Raw genomic sequence first — 14,583 nt, 5'->3', positions numbered from 1 at the left:
TCTGCTGGAACAGCAAATTGTTTATATTACTATACACAAATAATTTGACTAAACTGTTTTCTAAATATTTTTAATTAGGTAAATTTTCAAGACACAATGAAAATGAGTGTTTTTTTGAAATGTAAGATATGAGAAGTCAAACTGTGCCATATTTGTGATGTTATTCTTCAGTTTCAGTTGCAGAAATTAATAACAACATATAAGAATTAACATAAAAGTGCTAGCTCTGACCTCCATCTAAACTAGTATTTGGTCTTTGTCAAAAGCCACCATAAGATACAGCAAGGTATAGTCTTTGATGATGAACAGGTAATTTCAGAATAACCTATAGAAGGCCAGTAACCTTGCTTTAATTATTCAAATGCATACAGGAGTGCTTAGTGTGTTACAAGCCTTAATTAGAAACACATTCTCGGGCAGTATCTAAGTAAATCACTTGTAGAAAGAATTACTTAATTTTTCCATCTGTCTAAGACATAAATTAACCTATATCTAAAAAAAACACTAGTAAGGATGGCATTTGAAGCAGACACTGAAAAAACTGAAGTGATGGAAAGATTTTACAAGAGAAAAACTTAATCCCTTGCTGCTTCTTGTTTTCCCTATAACCACAGCCTGTTTCACCAGAATTTATTAGCTTGACAGTGTAGTAGGCTCCCTGAAAGTGCAACAAAAGGATGTTCACTTCTGCTCCAAGCCACCAGGTTTCATCATTTTGTGGGGTTGTTTTGGTTTTTGGTGGGGATTTTTGGTGGGGGTTTTTTTGTTTGTTTGTTTGATTGATTGATTTGGTTTGGTTTGGTTTGTTTTTCTGGTAGAGAACAGGAGCTTAAGCACAACATACAGTCCTAACAAAATGTTTGGTGTTCTCTGTACCAGAAAGCAAGCACAGCTCCTGCTCACCCCTCAGTGCAGCCAGCTAATTACCTCAGCTCCTTTGGACCACAGAATGTTCTAGAGTCGGGTTTTTAAAAGATATGAACAGAAAATGGCCTGTTAGGTTGCATTAGTCAGAGAAATTGGTAAAAATAAGGGTTCTTCCAATTTTAGTGAATGTCCTACAGAAGCCAGAAGGAGTAGCTGACCAAGAAGAACCTGTGTGTGTTTGGGACATGGGGATGTGATGGGTTTGTCTGGCCCTGGTTTCTCCAGTTGACTGTAGCTGTGCGGGTTTGTTGGGAACACTGACATTCGGTGACTGGTCCCTGAGTAGGAAATTAAAAGGACTGTTTCCACTGCGTGCTGTGCCTTGTCCCAGATGCTGTTCCTATAAAAGAACCTCTTTTAATGTAAAAAGTTTTAGGGATATATATACAAATTTAATTCAGTGTTCTGTAGAGCTGTTCCTTTTTTTAATGCCCATTTTTTGCATCAGTGATTTCTTGTACAATGAGTTCCACAGTTGTTTGTTGGGTTTTTTTTTCTTTAATTTATGATTATTTCTGACCCTATAGTGTGCATGAACCCCTGTCATACTCCGTATCCTCTTCTTGTAGTTTCTTGCAGGTAGGTACAAGCACATCACAAAAAAATTACATCTGCTGTAAAACGGCTTCTGCGTGAAGTAATGACAAGAAACAACAAAGTAATACAGCAGGCAGTTTAATGAGGAACAGCAAATGAGAATAATATAAAGGGAAGCAACAGAGGTTTGTGAGGGGAATAAAAAAGAGAGGGTGGGGGGTGCTTGCTTTTAAAGTCAGTTGCCAATGTATACATAGGCTCTCCCCTTCGTGAATTTATTTTTGCAGCAGCCCTATGTGAGCTGGCCACTAGAGGGGGAATGGATACACGTTTTGCTCGTGTGCTGCAGTTTGTAGGTCCAGTTTTCAGCCTCTCTCCTTACGTACAAACTTTCCAAAATCATTCATCCTTACATGTCAGTACCTCAGCCTTATCTAGCAGATATATCCTTTCCTAACTTATCATTAACAGAACTGGGGAATGCTTTCTAACTGAAGGCAGAGCTGTGATTTATATCAAGCTATTTAATTTCTTGAGAGCTGTTCTGTTATGTATATGTTTGAGATGTTATTCCACTTTCCTTTTTCCTCCTTTTCTTTTTTTTTCCTGAGCAGATATTTTCAATGCAATAACCAGCAAGATAGTTGGCCATTTGTTGCATATCAATTACATCACCAAGGAACGGATGAACAGCTCTCCTTATATCTTGAATTTTGCTTTGTATTTGACAATTGAGAATTTCATCCATCAAAGCTTATACAGTCTTCTGCCTTCGGAAGTCTTTTGCACATCCTCATGATTTTCATTACACTTTGTGATATAAATAATCTGTCATTTGAAAAGTGCCATACAGTTCCTGATTGTACCTCGGATGATTCAGCAGCCTTGGCCTTGGGACCACACTGCACTCTGTTTTTTTCACAGTATTGAGTAAAGGGCCACTGTATTTTTGGGTGCCTGGTTGTCTTCTGTGAGCATAGAGCTTGTCTTATTTATGGGAAACTGAATATCTTTTAAAGGCATTTTGTCAAAAGCTCTTTAAAAGTCCAAATATAAAATTGCTTTTATTGTATACTGCTTTTTTAATATTAATATTAGATTTTAATATTAAAATTTAATATTATTTTTTAAAAGAAGTTCAGGGCTACAGGTTTTTACAGAAGCATGATGTTACTCCACAGATAATCAATCAATTTATCCCTGTTGTATGATATTACAGACCTTAATAAATCTTGAAATGAACTTGCAGCTACTGAGGTAAGACTTACTGGTCCGTTATGTTCATCTCTAATCAGCTCTAAACTAAGTGAACTGCAGTGTATTTTAGTTATCCAGGTTTTAGTGCAACATCTACTTTTACTAGAAATGCTCATTTTTTCCTAGCTCCTCCATTTCATTTTTACACTCTCTTTTTTTTTGTTGTTTGGTTTTTTAACTTCTTGATAAACACCATTTGGATGTCCTGATTTGTTGTTTTAAATGCTCTACTGCTTTAAACAATCTTACTTTTTCTTTCTCCCTTACTAACATCTCTATTACCTGGAAACAATAGATCTTAGATAGATTTTAGCATTTGTTTAAAGTTTGATTTTCCAGGACTTATTCATTAAATCCTCATTAAGATTATCATTAAAAGCCATAGCTTGACTCCTTTGCTAATGAAAAATGACAGATTGGGGCTAGAGTATTCTACATAATGGGAAAACATCACCAGGGGAAAAAGTGAAAAGTTTTCAACTCCCTTTTTGCTGAAAGACAGGCAGTGTAACTTCATAAAAATACTTACGGGAACTTTGTGGGGAGATCTTCGTTCCACCAGGTAGAATAACCTAATATAATCCCTAAGAGTTGCTGGAATCGGGAGATACATACACAAAACCAATACATTAGGGTTTACTTCAGGCTTAAAAGTGCCACCCATTGAACAAACAACTATTGGTTTAGTGTATTTCACATAAAAGCACAGTCTCCAAGGGTCCAGTTCTGTGCATAATAGCAATAAAATAGTTAAGATTTTTTAAAATACACCAAAAAGCCCATCGTGACAGAGCAGAGATGGACAGAGGAATAAGCTCAGTGTTCAGCTTCATAGGACTTCATGGGCTGCAGTTCCCCCATTGCAGATACATGTTTGTATATACTCCTTTTGTCTTCAAATATCACTGCAGTGCTTTCTTTTCCCTTGAGGAGTTTCTGCTGTGTTGGTTATCGCCTAATTCTCTTTCTGGTATTTATCTGCTATGGGCACTGTCCCCTTTTCAATTTTCCCCTTTATTTTTTTAGCAGTGTTTTTCTCTACCCCATGTAATTCACCTTTTTGGAGTTGATGCTCAATGCTTTCCACCTTCTGCAAACTTAAGCTTTGTCCCACTCTGTGTTTGATTTTGGGTGTGTTTTTTTCCCCCATAGAGCCTATGCCAGATGCATTTCTTCTACTCATATATTGTCTCCAGTATTTCTTTTGTCTTTCAGGCTATAGGATTCACATTCAATTTTTTAAACTACAGCAATGACATAATAAATTCATTACATCCAGTTCTTGTTTGGGAATTTGATCTGACAGTAGCATTGGGCTGTTTGTAAAGGTAGTTACGGCACAAGGGGAAGGTCTGTGAATCATCGAATCATGGAATAATTCATGTTAGAAAAGACCTTAAAGATGAAGTCCAACCGTTAACTGAACACTGCTAAGCCCACCACTAAAGCTGCATATGCTGGTAAAGAAATACAGAATGTCCAATATGGAGTGACATTTACATGAAATTAAGGTAAACATTTGACATGCAGTGGCCTCTTTAACATGAGGATTGCAAACCTTTCAGCGGCAGCCACAGTTTTCTGTTTGCTGTTGAAAAAATTGCTTTGGGAAATAATCTGGATCAGAGAAGTAAATTTTCTGTCAAGATAAACTTTAGTACAGAGCCAAGTTTAAAAAAAAAGAGAGGGGAAAAAAAATCCCTAGGTGGTTTATCTCATTATTATTAACGTTATTTAATATTTACCAGGCCCTCTTAGCAAGCCAGTCTGTCAACAGAGGCGCTGAACTACAGAGACAGATTCAGGTTTACTCCCGGGAGCTCACTTTACCTCTCATCTTGCAGAGAGGGTTGATAGCAGATGTGTTTCAAAGGGCTGGCAGTTGTTAAAAGAATCAAAACCTCTGGAATTCAATAGCTGTGGACTGTTCTTGCAGTTTAGTTTGAGATTTTCAGGGTTTCCTCTTCCCCTTCTCCCCTCGCTTTTAATTCATTCTGCCTGCGAGCTTCTGGGAATGACATATGGGAGAGTGGGTAAGAAGGGATAAAAAATAGAGGGAAAGTATTTATTTCAAGTGATACTCAGAGACCTGCTTTCAGTCTGAAGTACCCCAACTATTAGGATGATGCTTGTTCATACTTTACTGTAACCACTAGGGTACAGAGGTGTGCTACTGCAGGGAGATTTGGTGTATGTATAAGCTGCATTGCCTTCATTGGATAAACCCTTAAATCAATTTGATATGTCCATGCATATATTTTTTAATCTCAGATTTTACTGAAAATACAATTTCTAGTCCTCTCTCTGGTGTTGTGCTCTGGTTTATTATTGGGAGAAAGATATGTCATGAGAAAGGGAGAGCAAAGTTTGCAATAAATGAATGACTGGGCTTAGTGTCTAACCATGTCAGTCAGAGAAATCTGCTGTGCTAGAAATGGAAATTCAGTGATGAAGTAGATTTTTATACTTACCTATTACCTTTGAAATCTTGGACTTAGTCTTTGTTAGCTCAGAAATGGAACCAAATTGGTCATGTTCCCATGGCACCCGTGTTGAAAGACATCTTTCTGGCGGTAGTTACTGTGTCTGCTGAGGATGTGAAGAACATGAGAGCAGCGAAATGGTTTAAAATAAAAAAGTGCCTTAGCAGAATAGTAGGTGCTGTTTGCCAAGCACAGACACATAATATTATCCTTCAGCCACTGCCAATTAGCTCTAATTTCTATAAGTGATGAACATATTTGGATTTTCAGGAAAAGGAGAAATGGAGGAAAGGTGAAAAGCTGGTGTTTGTTTTAGACTGAATTTCTTTTCTTGTAATGCAAATCTGGGTACTTTGAACTCAAACTCCTCTCAGTGCAGCCTGTTACATTTGACTGCCTCACCCAACTATCACACCAGCAAAGGCAAATAAGAACAGTAATTGCTTTAAAGGCTGAATAATTGGGTCTGAATGCCAACAAGTGACTTTAGCTTTGTAACAAAAACAATTGCCCTGTTCTCACAGAAATACAGATTTCATAGCAAATATGTTCGCTTTAAAGCAGACACACTGCAATAAAATTACAGTGCTCTGCAGCACTCGGCTCGGATCTTCACAGCCACCCACCCAATTACAAGCTGTGTCTTGCCAGCAGAAGATTGTTGCTTGGTTTCTGTAATATTTTTGTAGCCTTGCTTTCCTTTACGTAACTTTAGAGGTAGACTGCGCTTACTCCTTTCTTTTCACTGGGTTTTTCTGCTGTAAAAAAACCCATAAAATTGGCTGGAATGGAAAGTCGTTCGCATGGCTCTAAATGTGATACTTTTTTTTTAATTTTATTTTATTTTTTTTTACATAGAACATACTCTGAATAGGTGTTTCTAATACCTTAATAGCTCTGGTTTATGTCAGTAATTATATGAAAGGTTAATCTCTAAATCACCAGTATTTCCTAAATTCCTAATAAGCTTCATGCTTGGAAAGGAACCCGTATAAATGCTCAATTTGTTAATATTAGACTGGGTTGAGCAGGTCAAGGAAAAGTATAACCTTGGTGCATAATGATAAATTGAACACAGCAAAAATATCTCAGATCTGTTTGTCCTAATAGATATGAATATGAAAGCTGAATAGGAGGGAGAATGAGTGTGGATATAATTAGTAGGAGAATCTGCTGTTGCTCAAGATCACCCGTCTCTGTAGATGAGGGTTTCTTGAGGGATGAGGGGAAAAGAAAAAAGAGATATTTTGGGTAGAAACCTCTGTTTTTCTAGAAAGTCCGTGGTGAACTGCGACTAGGATAGCTAAGAAGTCCAGCCAAAAAAATTAGTGGGAGAAGCATAGTGCTGGAGTTCAGTGAACAAAATGATGGATGAGGGGGACATTGTGCTGCCAGGGAACAGGAGGTGGCAGAGGAAATGACGTGGCTGCGTGCGTGTGCTTGGGAAAGCGCGTCTGTCCGTGCCTCAGTAAATGAGTGTGTGTGTGACTGAGAGTTTGAAAAGACAGGGAGAGAAAAAAAGAGAGAGAGAGAGAGAGATGCTTGGTATCTTTCTTAAATCTCTGCTGTTGTCCTTGCCACGGTCCTGACATGGGAGGTGAAGGCACTGAAAAATTGCATTTCCCATGTGTGCATGGCGGTCCGCTTGCCTTCTCACCAGCTCTTGTCTTCCCTTTCATCCTGTCCCTTCACCCTTTCCTTTTCTCTCTCTTGTTCAATGAAGCTATTTAGTGTTGTACCCTCCTTTCCAGAAGCTGTTTCATCCCTGCTTGCACAGTTTTTAAAACTGCTTTCTCCACCCACCTTCAGTCTTGGTTTTTCATCTGTGCTAGTCCTTCAGACTTACCATCTTTGAAAAAGAAAAGGCAAAAGAATCCAGTGACAACCTGATTCAGATGTCATTGTCCCACTCTTTTCTCTCATCTTTTGTCTCCTCTTAATTTATTTTATTGTTACAGCACTGGAAATAAGGTTCCTGATTAAATACTCCTTCTTATTTGCCATTCTGCATACCGTTGGAGAAGCTGGGGGGAAGGGGAGGGGTGTTCCAAGTGTCTTTTTTGCTGTTTATGCAGAACGAGACTCATCCAAGAAACAAATTTAGTCTATCTCCAAAGCAAACGAGGGGCTTTTTTACCAGAACCAAAGAAAATTATCAAATAGGCTCATTTGAAGTTTCCCTCAGTGACTTAGTCATAAAAACATACAGAACATATTAAAAGCATACAAAAATATCCTTAGGTGTCATTAATGGTCTTTCTCTGGCACGCATATGCAAGGCGGTTATGAAGCAGGAATGGGACTGCATCTAGATTGGTACCGAGCGCCTGGCTATTGCTGTGCGCTGGGCAGAACAGGTCGTCCCCTTGGTCTCACCCTCTGCGGTACTCAAACAGCAAGGTAAAGGAGGGAATTTGCAGCTTTAACACAGGATTTCTTTGTATTTTATATATTCAGGCCAGAAACAGAATGTGGCACATTAGCATTGATGCTGTGGTTTCATATAACTTTTTTTTTCTTTTTTTTCTTAAGTAGTACAGAAAGGAAGGAAAAAAGACAGAAAGGAAAATAAATCATCCCTTATATACATTCAAACATACACAGCAACACTTCCTTCATCACTGGGTGCACTGTGAGTGTGTATTTATGTTAGCAGCAGGAGATTGCATATTAGAGATTTATAATGCTGGTGGTGTTAACCATCCTTAACAAAGGTAGGTCTTTTGCTTGCCTTTCACCCTGTCTTGTACATTAAAAGACACTTAAATATAAAGAAAATAATGTTAATTGCCTAATTATAAAGGGGAGATTAGTCCTATTAAACAGAACATTAAAAGGAGAATATTAAAATTATCTTCTTTCCTTTGATATTCCCAAGCATCTCCTGAACAAAAAACTGCCACAACTAACCCCAAAAGCATCTTTTATTTTTCTTCTTCCTTTTGATTTTGGAGCCATTTCATAAGCCAGAATTAGGGCATCAAAAGAGAGGGAATGACTTATCTCTGGACAGTTGGTGAACAAGAAGTTTGGAAGAAAGAGTTACAGAAAATTTCTCCCTGCAGTTGCCACAAATGCAGTACAAATATAATAATTCTCATATACACCAATGCAAGCAGCCTGAAGCAAGATGAATAACTGGATTAGCAATAACTGGATTCAAATGATCTTTTATTTCTCGATTATCCACATACGTTTCATGTAAACTTTCAGACGAATTGTGGGCACCCTGCAGAGTACCTTCATGCCGTGTAATAGCAGTGACACCCCTGTTTCCACCAGTAAATCTTCAGAGGGTATCGAGATCACCAGACATCCTCTGGAGATCCTTAGGAGGTTGTCTCTAGTAGATATTACCCTTAGAAAAGATTTCTGCATGAAGATTTTTAAATATGTCAATTTCTGAAGTTTAATAAGTGCTGTGCTCTATATGGGGATCCACCCATCATCCTGCTAAGGGTGGCAGCTCATTGGTGGTCGTTACCTCTCTTTAGGAGAAATGGCAACAGGCAATACCGGAATCAGGTCTCACTGAGCAGATCACTGCAGCTTTAAAGAAAAATGTTCTGTTCAGTTTACTTGAGCTGTCAATGCACGAGGCATGAAGCACAGAGGTGAATAAATTCCAAAGGCAGAATTGCTCACGTCTTTGCAAACGTAGCTAGAGGTTGCTAACACCAATAAACAGCAGGAATAATTCCAGAGGGGTGCAATCACTGGTGTGTTTAAAATACAACCCACAAATATGCTAAAAATACATAGAAATACAACCACAGGATGATTGCTTATGTTATCAGTCTTGCATCAGATTTACAGGGGCAAAACCATGACTGCACTAACATGTTTCCTTATAGCAACAGGGGTTCACTATAGAAATAAAGCTAGTTCATATATATTTTTATTTATTTATTTATTTATTTATTTTTTACCATACGCAGACAATATTTTAACAATCTTGGTTGGTTTTGGAGGCTTCCTGGCAGCTAGCTGTATTCAGTCCTTCTGGCTGCAGTGCTGCATGTTGATTTGAGGGACATATAATGTAGCCCAAAGGTAGAGAGCCAATTTTTCCACAGTTAAATTCCCTATCGCTTTCAAAGAAGGGTTTAATGGAGAAAATACTTATAGTTTGGCCCTCAGTTAGCACAGTATAAAATATTTGCTCTTAAAATGCGATCAGGCACCCAAGAAGACGAGGGGCTCAGTACCTGCTCTCTGCCCTCACTGCTGGGGTTGGACATGGACACTGAACCCTTCAGGTCACTTGGGAGTTTCAGGATGGATCAGGCCCTTGTGGGTTTAAGAAATTGAAAGGTGTATTTGTTTAAAGAAAAGCCTCGTTTTAACAGTGCTAGCTTGTTTCAAAGCTGTGGGTGAAATTTCAGTGGCCTGAGTAAAAAAGCAGTTGATTTTCATTAATTTTTTTCTGGGGAAAGTCCTCTCCCAACACATAATCTCATTGCTTGCACAGATGACATTATAGTCTCTGTAAATAAAAATTTTGATGAAGAGACTATCATCATATTTTATATAAAACAGGATGAGGTGTACCAAATAGAGGAAAATAAGTTCCGACTCCTTAAAAATAGTGTCAGTCAGAAAAAAAATGAATATCTAAACTTCACTCTTTATATTCAAAATTAATGGCTAAAACCTGTGCAGGGAAAAAAATGGTTTAATCTGTGCCTATTTTCTGCTCTGTGCCTGCTGTATTTTTTTTTTTAAGAGTAGGTGGCACTTTGATGCTATAAAAAAAGAGAAAAACCACGTTAAATTAAAATATATGTTAGATTTGTGATTTTTTTTCCCTCTATCGGTGGTAACCCTAAGGATGGAGAAATATGTGCAAAGCATAGAAATGTTACCCAGTTCATTCTCCGTAACATTTAATTAGCATGTAATGCTGTATGAAGAGAATCTCAAGATGCTCTGCCTAATGGTAAAAACTACCTCATCTTCATTAGTGTGAGAGGAGTTATTGAAAAGATCAGTCAGTAAGGTTGCTCACATACTGGAATGAAAAATCCAAAATATGAAGAAAGGAATCCTTTATTTAAGGGCAGTCAAATAAAACAGCTGTGTGATTCTACATTATTAAATCACTGCTTATATCCATTGATTCCATTTATCAGTCATTAGTAAGGAGGGTTCGTATACTTGCAGCCTCTGCAGAGATTTTAAAGTTGTTTTGTTAGTGAGGGTGGTGGTGAAAGTGAGGGACAGGAGACAGGCTTTGCTGGCAGTTTACTATAGGACCCAGAAGTAGGCTTTAATAACTCTCTGTCTTACTCTGGCAGTGTTACAGCCAAGGTTTAACTCTTGAAAGACACACAGGTTTCACCACCGAGAACCTAATAGTTTTTGTTCTTCTCTATTCACCATGGCACCACAAGCACAAAGCAAGGGTTTCTTTGCCCTTAGCATATCTCAAAAACAGGCATAAAAATGGGAAACGCTAGTAAAGGCCCTTACATTTAGATATTTTATTTTTGGTCTTTTCTATTTTAAAGAAATTTTTGAGTACATTTTGGCAGTGTTTCAGTTGTTTAGGTTTTGTTGTGTGTTGGGTTTTGTTTTGTTTTTTTTCTTTAATAGACTTTGCAATATGATCAGGTTTGATACAAAATACTTTTAGGGGTTATGATGCAGTTTTCATGGATCTTACAGCAACTGACAAGTGAGCTGTACTTAAAAATCCTCAGAAATCCTGTCCCATGGACACGGTCAAAACTTTAGTCTTTCTGAGGTGCACTGGCTCCTTGTTGTACGGACATCCAGTTACAGGTAGCACATTAACAAAAATATAATTCCAGTGTCATGCTTCATATCTTCAGTAACATGATGTAAGTGAATGTGTACTAATTACAATGTGAAGCCATCTGGTTAATTTTAAGCTTTCTGGTTTACGTGGCTTCTTTGCTCCTAGACTTTCATTTCAACACTCAGTATGAAGAGAAAAAGAGGTTAAACTGTTGCATTTTGTATACAGGGAACAATTCATGTAGTATACACCAGTCTGTAAAAACTGTAAATGCTATTTTTTTTTATTTTAAACAGTTTTCTTAGTTTACAAAAGATCAATAATTTGTACCTTTTTACACTCTCAGATTCCTGAATATTGACAGATCTTCAAAGGGAGTATTAGCATATGAAATATTAAGATTGACTGTCCTGAAGGTTTTTAAGACACGATAAAGCTAAAATGTCAAGTCTGTTAGACAGCCCCTCTTAACAATTTCGGCAGAGGAACGCGTCAGAAACCACCAGCAAAGCACAGCAACCCCCCGGTGCCACTGTCTGCCTGCACGCTGTTATTTGGTTTCACACTGTTTAAATCCCCAAGGAAAATCACACCTCGCATTCCCTCGCTGGCTGCTGGTGACAGGAACAAGATCCATACTCATTAATGATCACCAGGGCTCCCTCAATGTGGTTGGGTTTGTAATCAACGTAATACTCCTGGGCTGACATGGCAGCCATTTGATGCATGGTCTGTTTTTGCTTCTGCTTCCTGCGCTGTGTTACGAAGCACTGTCTTAGATGCCTTAAGCTGGCTGGAAAGCACTTCCAGGAGACATACAAGACCAAAACCACAATGAGGAAGGAAAAAATCAGTGCCATGGTCCCCGTCACCACCTTGTGTATCTGAACGGCGTTCTCCGAGTTCTCGCCGGGCATGGTCACGGTGATGGCATATGTGGTTGGGTCCCCTTCGCTGTCCTGCACGTCATACGTGGCGGTGGCAGAGCCGTAGCTGAACGTTTGGTCACTGTTGTTCGTTACCGGGGAGAGGGTGTTGACACCGGTTGTGTCTGCCACGTCTTCGCACAAGTGGAAAGCGTACACGGCATCCAGAACATCCTCGCCCTGCGCGTACTCGGGGGTGGCACAGAGCAGGTTGCTGTCGTAGCGACCCTTGAAGTTGCTCAGCCAGGAGGCCAGGGCGCAAACGTTACGGCTGCAATCCCAGGCATTGGCAGAGAGGCTGATGCTAGTGAGGGACTTCCAGGAGTCGAGGACTCGGGAGTCGATGTAGGTCAGCCGGTTGGAGTCCAGCTGCAGGGATTTGAGGTGAGGTACACTTTCGAAAACGTGAGGTTCGATGTATTCGATTTCATTGCCAGAGAGATCCATTTTTTCAAGTTGCCATATCCAGTCCAAAGTGTTTACTACGATGGTAACTTTATTCCTTCGCAAGCAGAGGGAGTGCAGGGAGATGAGCCTGGGAAAATGGGCTAAATTCACTTTCACCAAGTCATTGTGCTCGAGGTGCAGCTCAGTGAGTTTGAACAAGCCTGCAAAAGAGTTTCGAGCCAGGCTCTTTAACTGATTGTATCCTATGTCTAGAAACTTCAGGCTGCGACAGTCCTGAAAAATTCTCACTGGCACGAACTTGATGGCGTTCGACCGCATGTGCAAAGTTGTCAGTTTTCTCAGCCCGTGAAACAGGTCAGGCTCCAAAGACTGTAGGTTGTTGTATGATAAATCCACACTGCGCAAGTTTGGCATGGGTCGGAAAGTGGTGTTGGGCAGTTGGGTTATTTTGTTGGAACTCAGGGTGAGCTCTTTAACTCGCCGCAATTTTTGAAAGGCATTCCCCTCCACTGAGCAAATGTGATTGTGATCCAGATAGAGCCACGTGAGCTGCATTAACCCTGTGAACTGTCCATCATGCAGCTCTGAAAGGCTGTTGTACCGCAGAGACAAGCCCATCATGCCCGACAGGTTGCGAGGCATCTCTGTAAGATTCAGTGATTCACAGTACAAAAGCCTGCCCTCACACCGACATAGCTGTGGACACCCACTATTCACGGCTGGAAGCATTTTAGAAAAGATACCCAGCGTACACAATATCAACCCCGGGGGCTTCCTCAGCAGCCAGTTTAAACAGAGACCAATAAGAAGGAAATCCATTAGCAAGAATATTTCCAAATAGGCTTGAGAATGTCCATTGAATCTTTTCAAAGTCTACATCATATTTTATTTAAGGGGAAAAAAAGAAAACAGAAAACAAAACAAAGCCAGGAAACCAAAGCAAAACAGCAAACGGAACAAACACAGAGGCAAATATTTCACTTTACAGCATGCAGGAGCTGTGCAGCATTAAAGTTCACAGAGATTCAAAGGTAAAATGATAGTGATTTTGTTCATGTTAAATGCTGCAGCAAAGGAAAAAAAAAAATCTTTCTTCATGAAAGAATTTAATTAAAAAGTGTCTTACCCACCCTTTTCCAGAGAGTGACAACCTCCATTCAGTTGCTTCCTTTGTGTTTGGACTAATTATATGCAGAGCTAAAAAAGACCCCTCTGTGCTACAGATTCAGTCCCTTTCAATGTTGTGCAAGGCTGGCAAGCTCACAATGTCTCACTTCGCTTCTGCTCAAAGAGCGAAAGGCTTGTCCAGCTAGCTTTTTAGCTGACTCCTAGGACCTGCAAGTTTCAGAACTATGTACATGAGCTTGATCTTCTCCTTCTCCCTCTGTCCTTTTCTCTGCAGTTAACACTGTGGCGTGAAAAAAACTCCAAACTCTTTACTAACGACTCCACAGGATTTGTCAATCTGTTTAATGTCCATCATTTGCAACGACCATTGACCGGCACAACCTTTACTCCATAGAGAGATTACCATTCATTCACTGACCGGCTAAGGGTAGCTTTATTTCCCATTCTTTGTTCGCTTTGCTTGTTAGGTGATGCTTAGAGCAGAGAGAGACAGCAAGAATCCCTTCCCTTCAGTTGAGCAGTATGTTGCTAGAGCATGCAGAGGCACCTAGTGTTCACTGAGTGTCGTAAGCTGCTCATGATTGTACGCCTGCACTGTGCATCTCAGACATGGGCAGATTGAAAAGGGGTGGGCATAAAACCAACATTTGAGCGAACCAGGAAAGTAATATATGCTCTTTGATGAAATGGAAAATACTTTAAGCCTATCTCGCCATTTCTCAAACAGGCACGCACACACAGCCGCACAAATCATCAAGAGCGAGGCAGTGCTAAGTAGGAAGCTTGAGAATTAGGATTCTTTTTTTTTTCTTTTTTTTTTTTCTGCTTTTGTTTAAAGTCTGAATTTATAAGCTATTAGCCGGGAGAGGGAGATACTTGATTTCTTGGTTTGGGAAGGAATATGTAAACCAGTATCTTTGGATTGCTTTTTCTCTCTAAATCTGATGATGAGATTTGCATTTCGGAGTCTTGGGGTCGGGGTCTCGGTGGTGGGGAGGGGGGGGGGGGAATGTGTTTTTCTTCTGACATTGTCTAAATAGAGCATGATTTGAAATTCTGTGCATTCTTTCTCATAGAAATGCAGCCAGAGCTCTGCAAATAGGAATGTCTGGTTTCATATAAGCTTTAATTACATTTGGTCTTTTTCCATCCTGCA

General features: G+C 39.5%; 2 protein-coding genes across 3 annotated transcripts in view; one reads left to right on the top strand and one right to left on the bottom strand.

The window, feature by feature from the left end:
• The window catches only part of CTNNA2 (catenin alpha 2), a 515,269-nt gene that overhangs the window by 339,124 nt on the left and 161,562 nt on the right, over positions 1-14,583 (top strand). The window lies entirely within an intron of this gene.
• LRRTM1 (leucine rich repeat transmembrane neuronal 1) lies at positions 11,228-14,021 on the bottom strand. The gene has a single exon (XM_056359929.1). The coding sequence runs from the start codon at positions 13,116-13,118 to the stop codon at positions 11,553-11,555; it is 1,566 nt and encodes a 521-aa protein (XP_056215904.1). The 5' UTR covers positions 13,119-14,021; the 3' UTR covers positions 11,228-11,552.

This window comes from Falco biarmicus, chromosome 1 (genome assembly GCF_023638135.1).
Source record: "Falco biarmicus isolate bFalBia1 chromosome 1, bFalBia1.pri, whole genome shotgun sequence".
Classification (NCBI taxonomy): Eukaryota; Metazoa; Chordata; class Aves; order Falconiformes; family Falconidae; genus Falco; species Falco biarmicus.
Note: the sequence above shows the minus strand (reverse complement) of the source record. Positions and strands in the feature narration are given on the sequence as shown.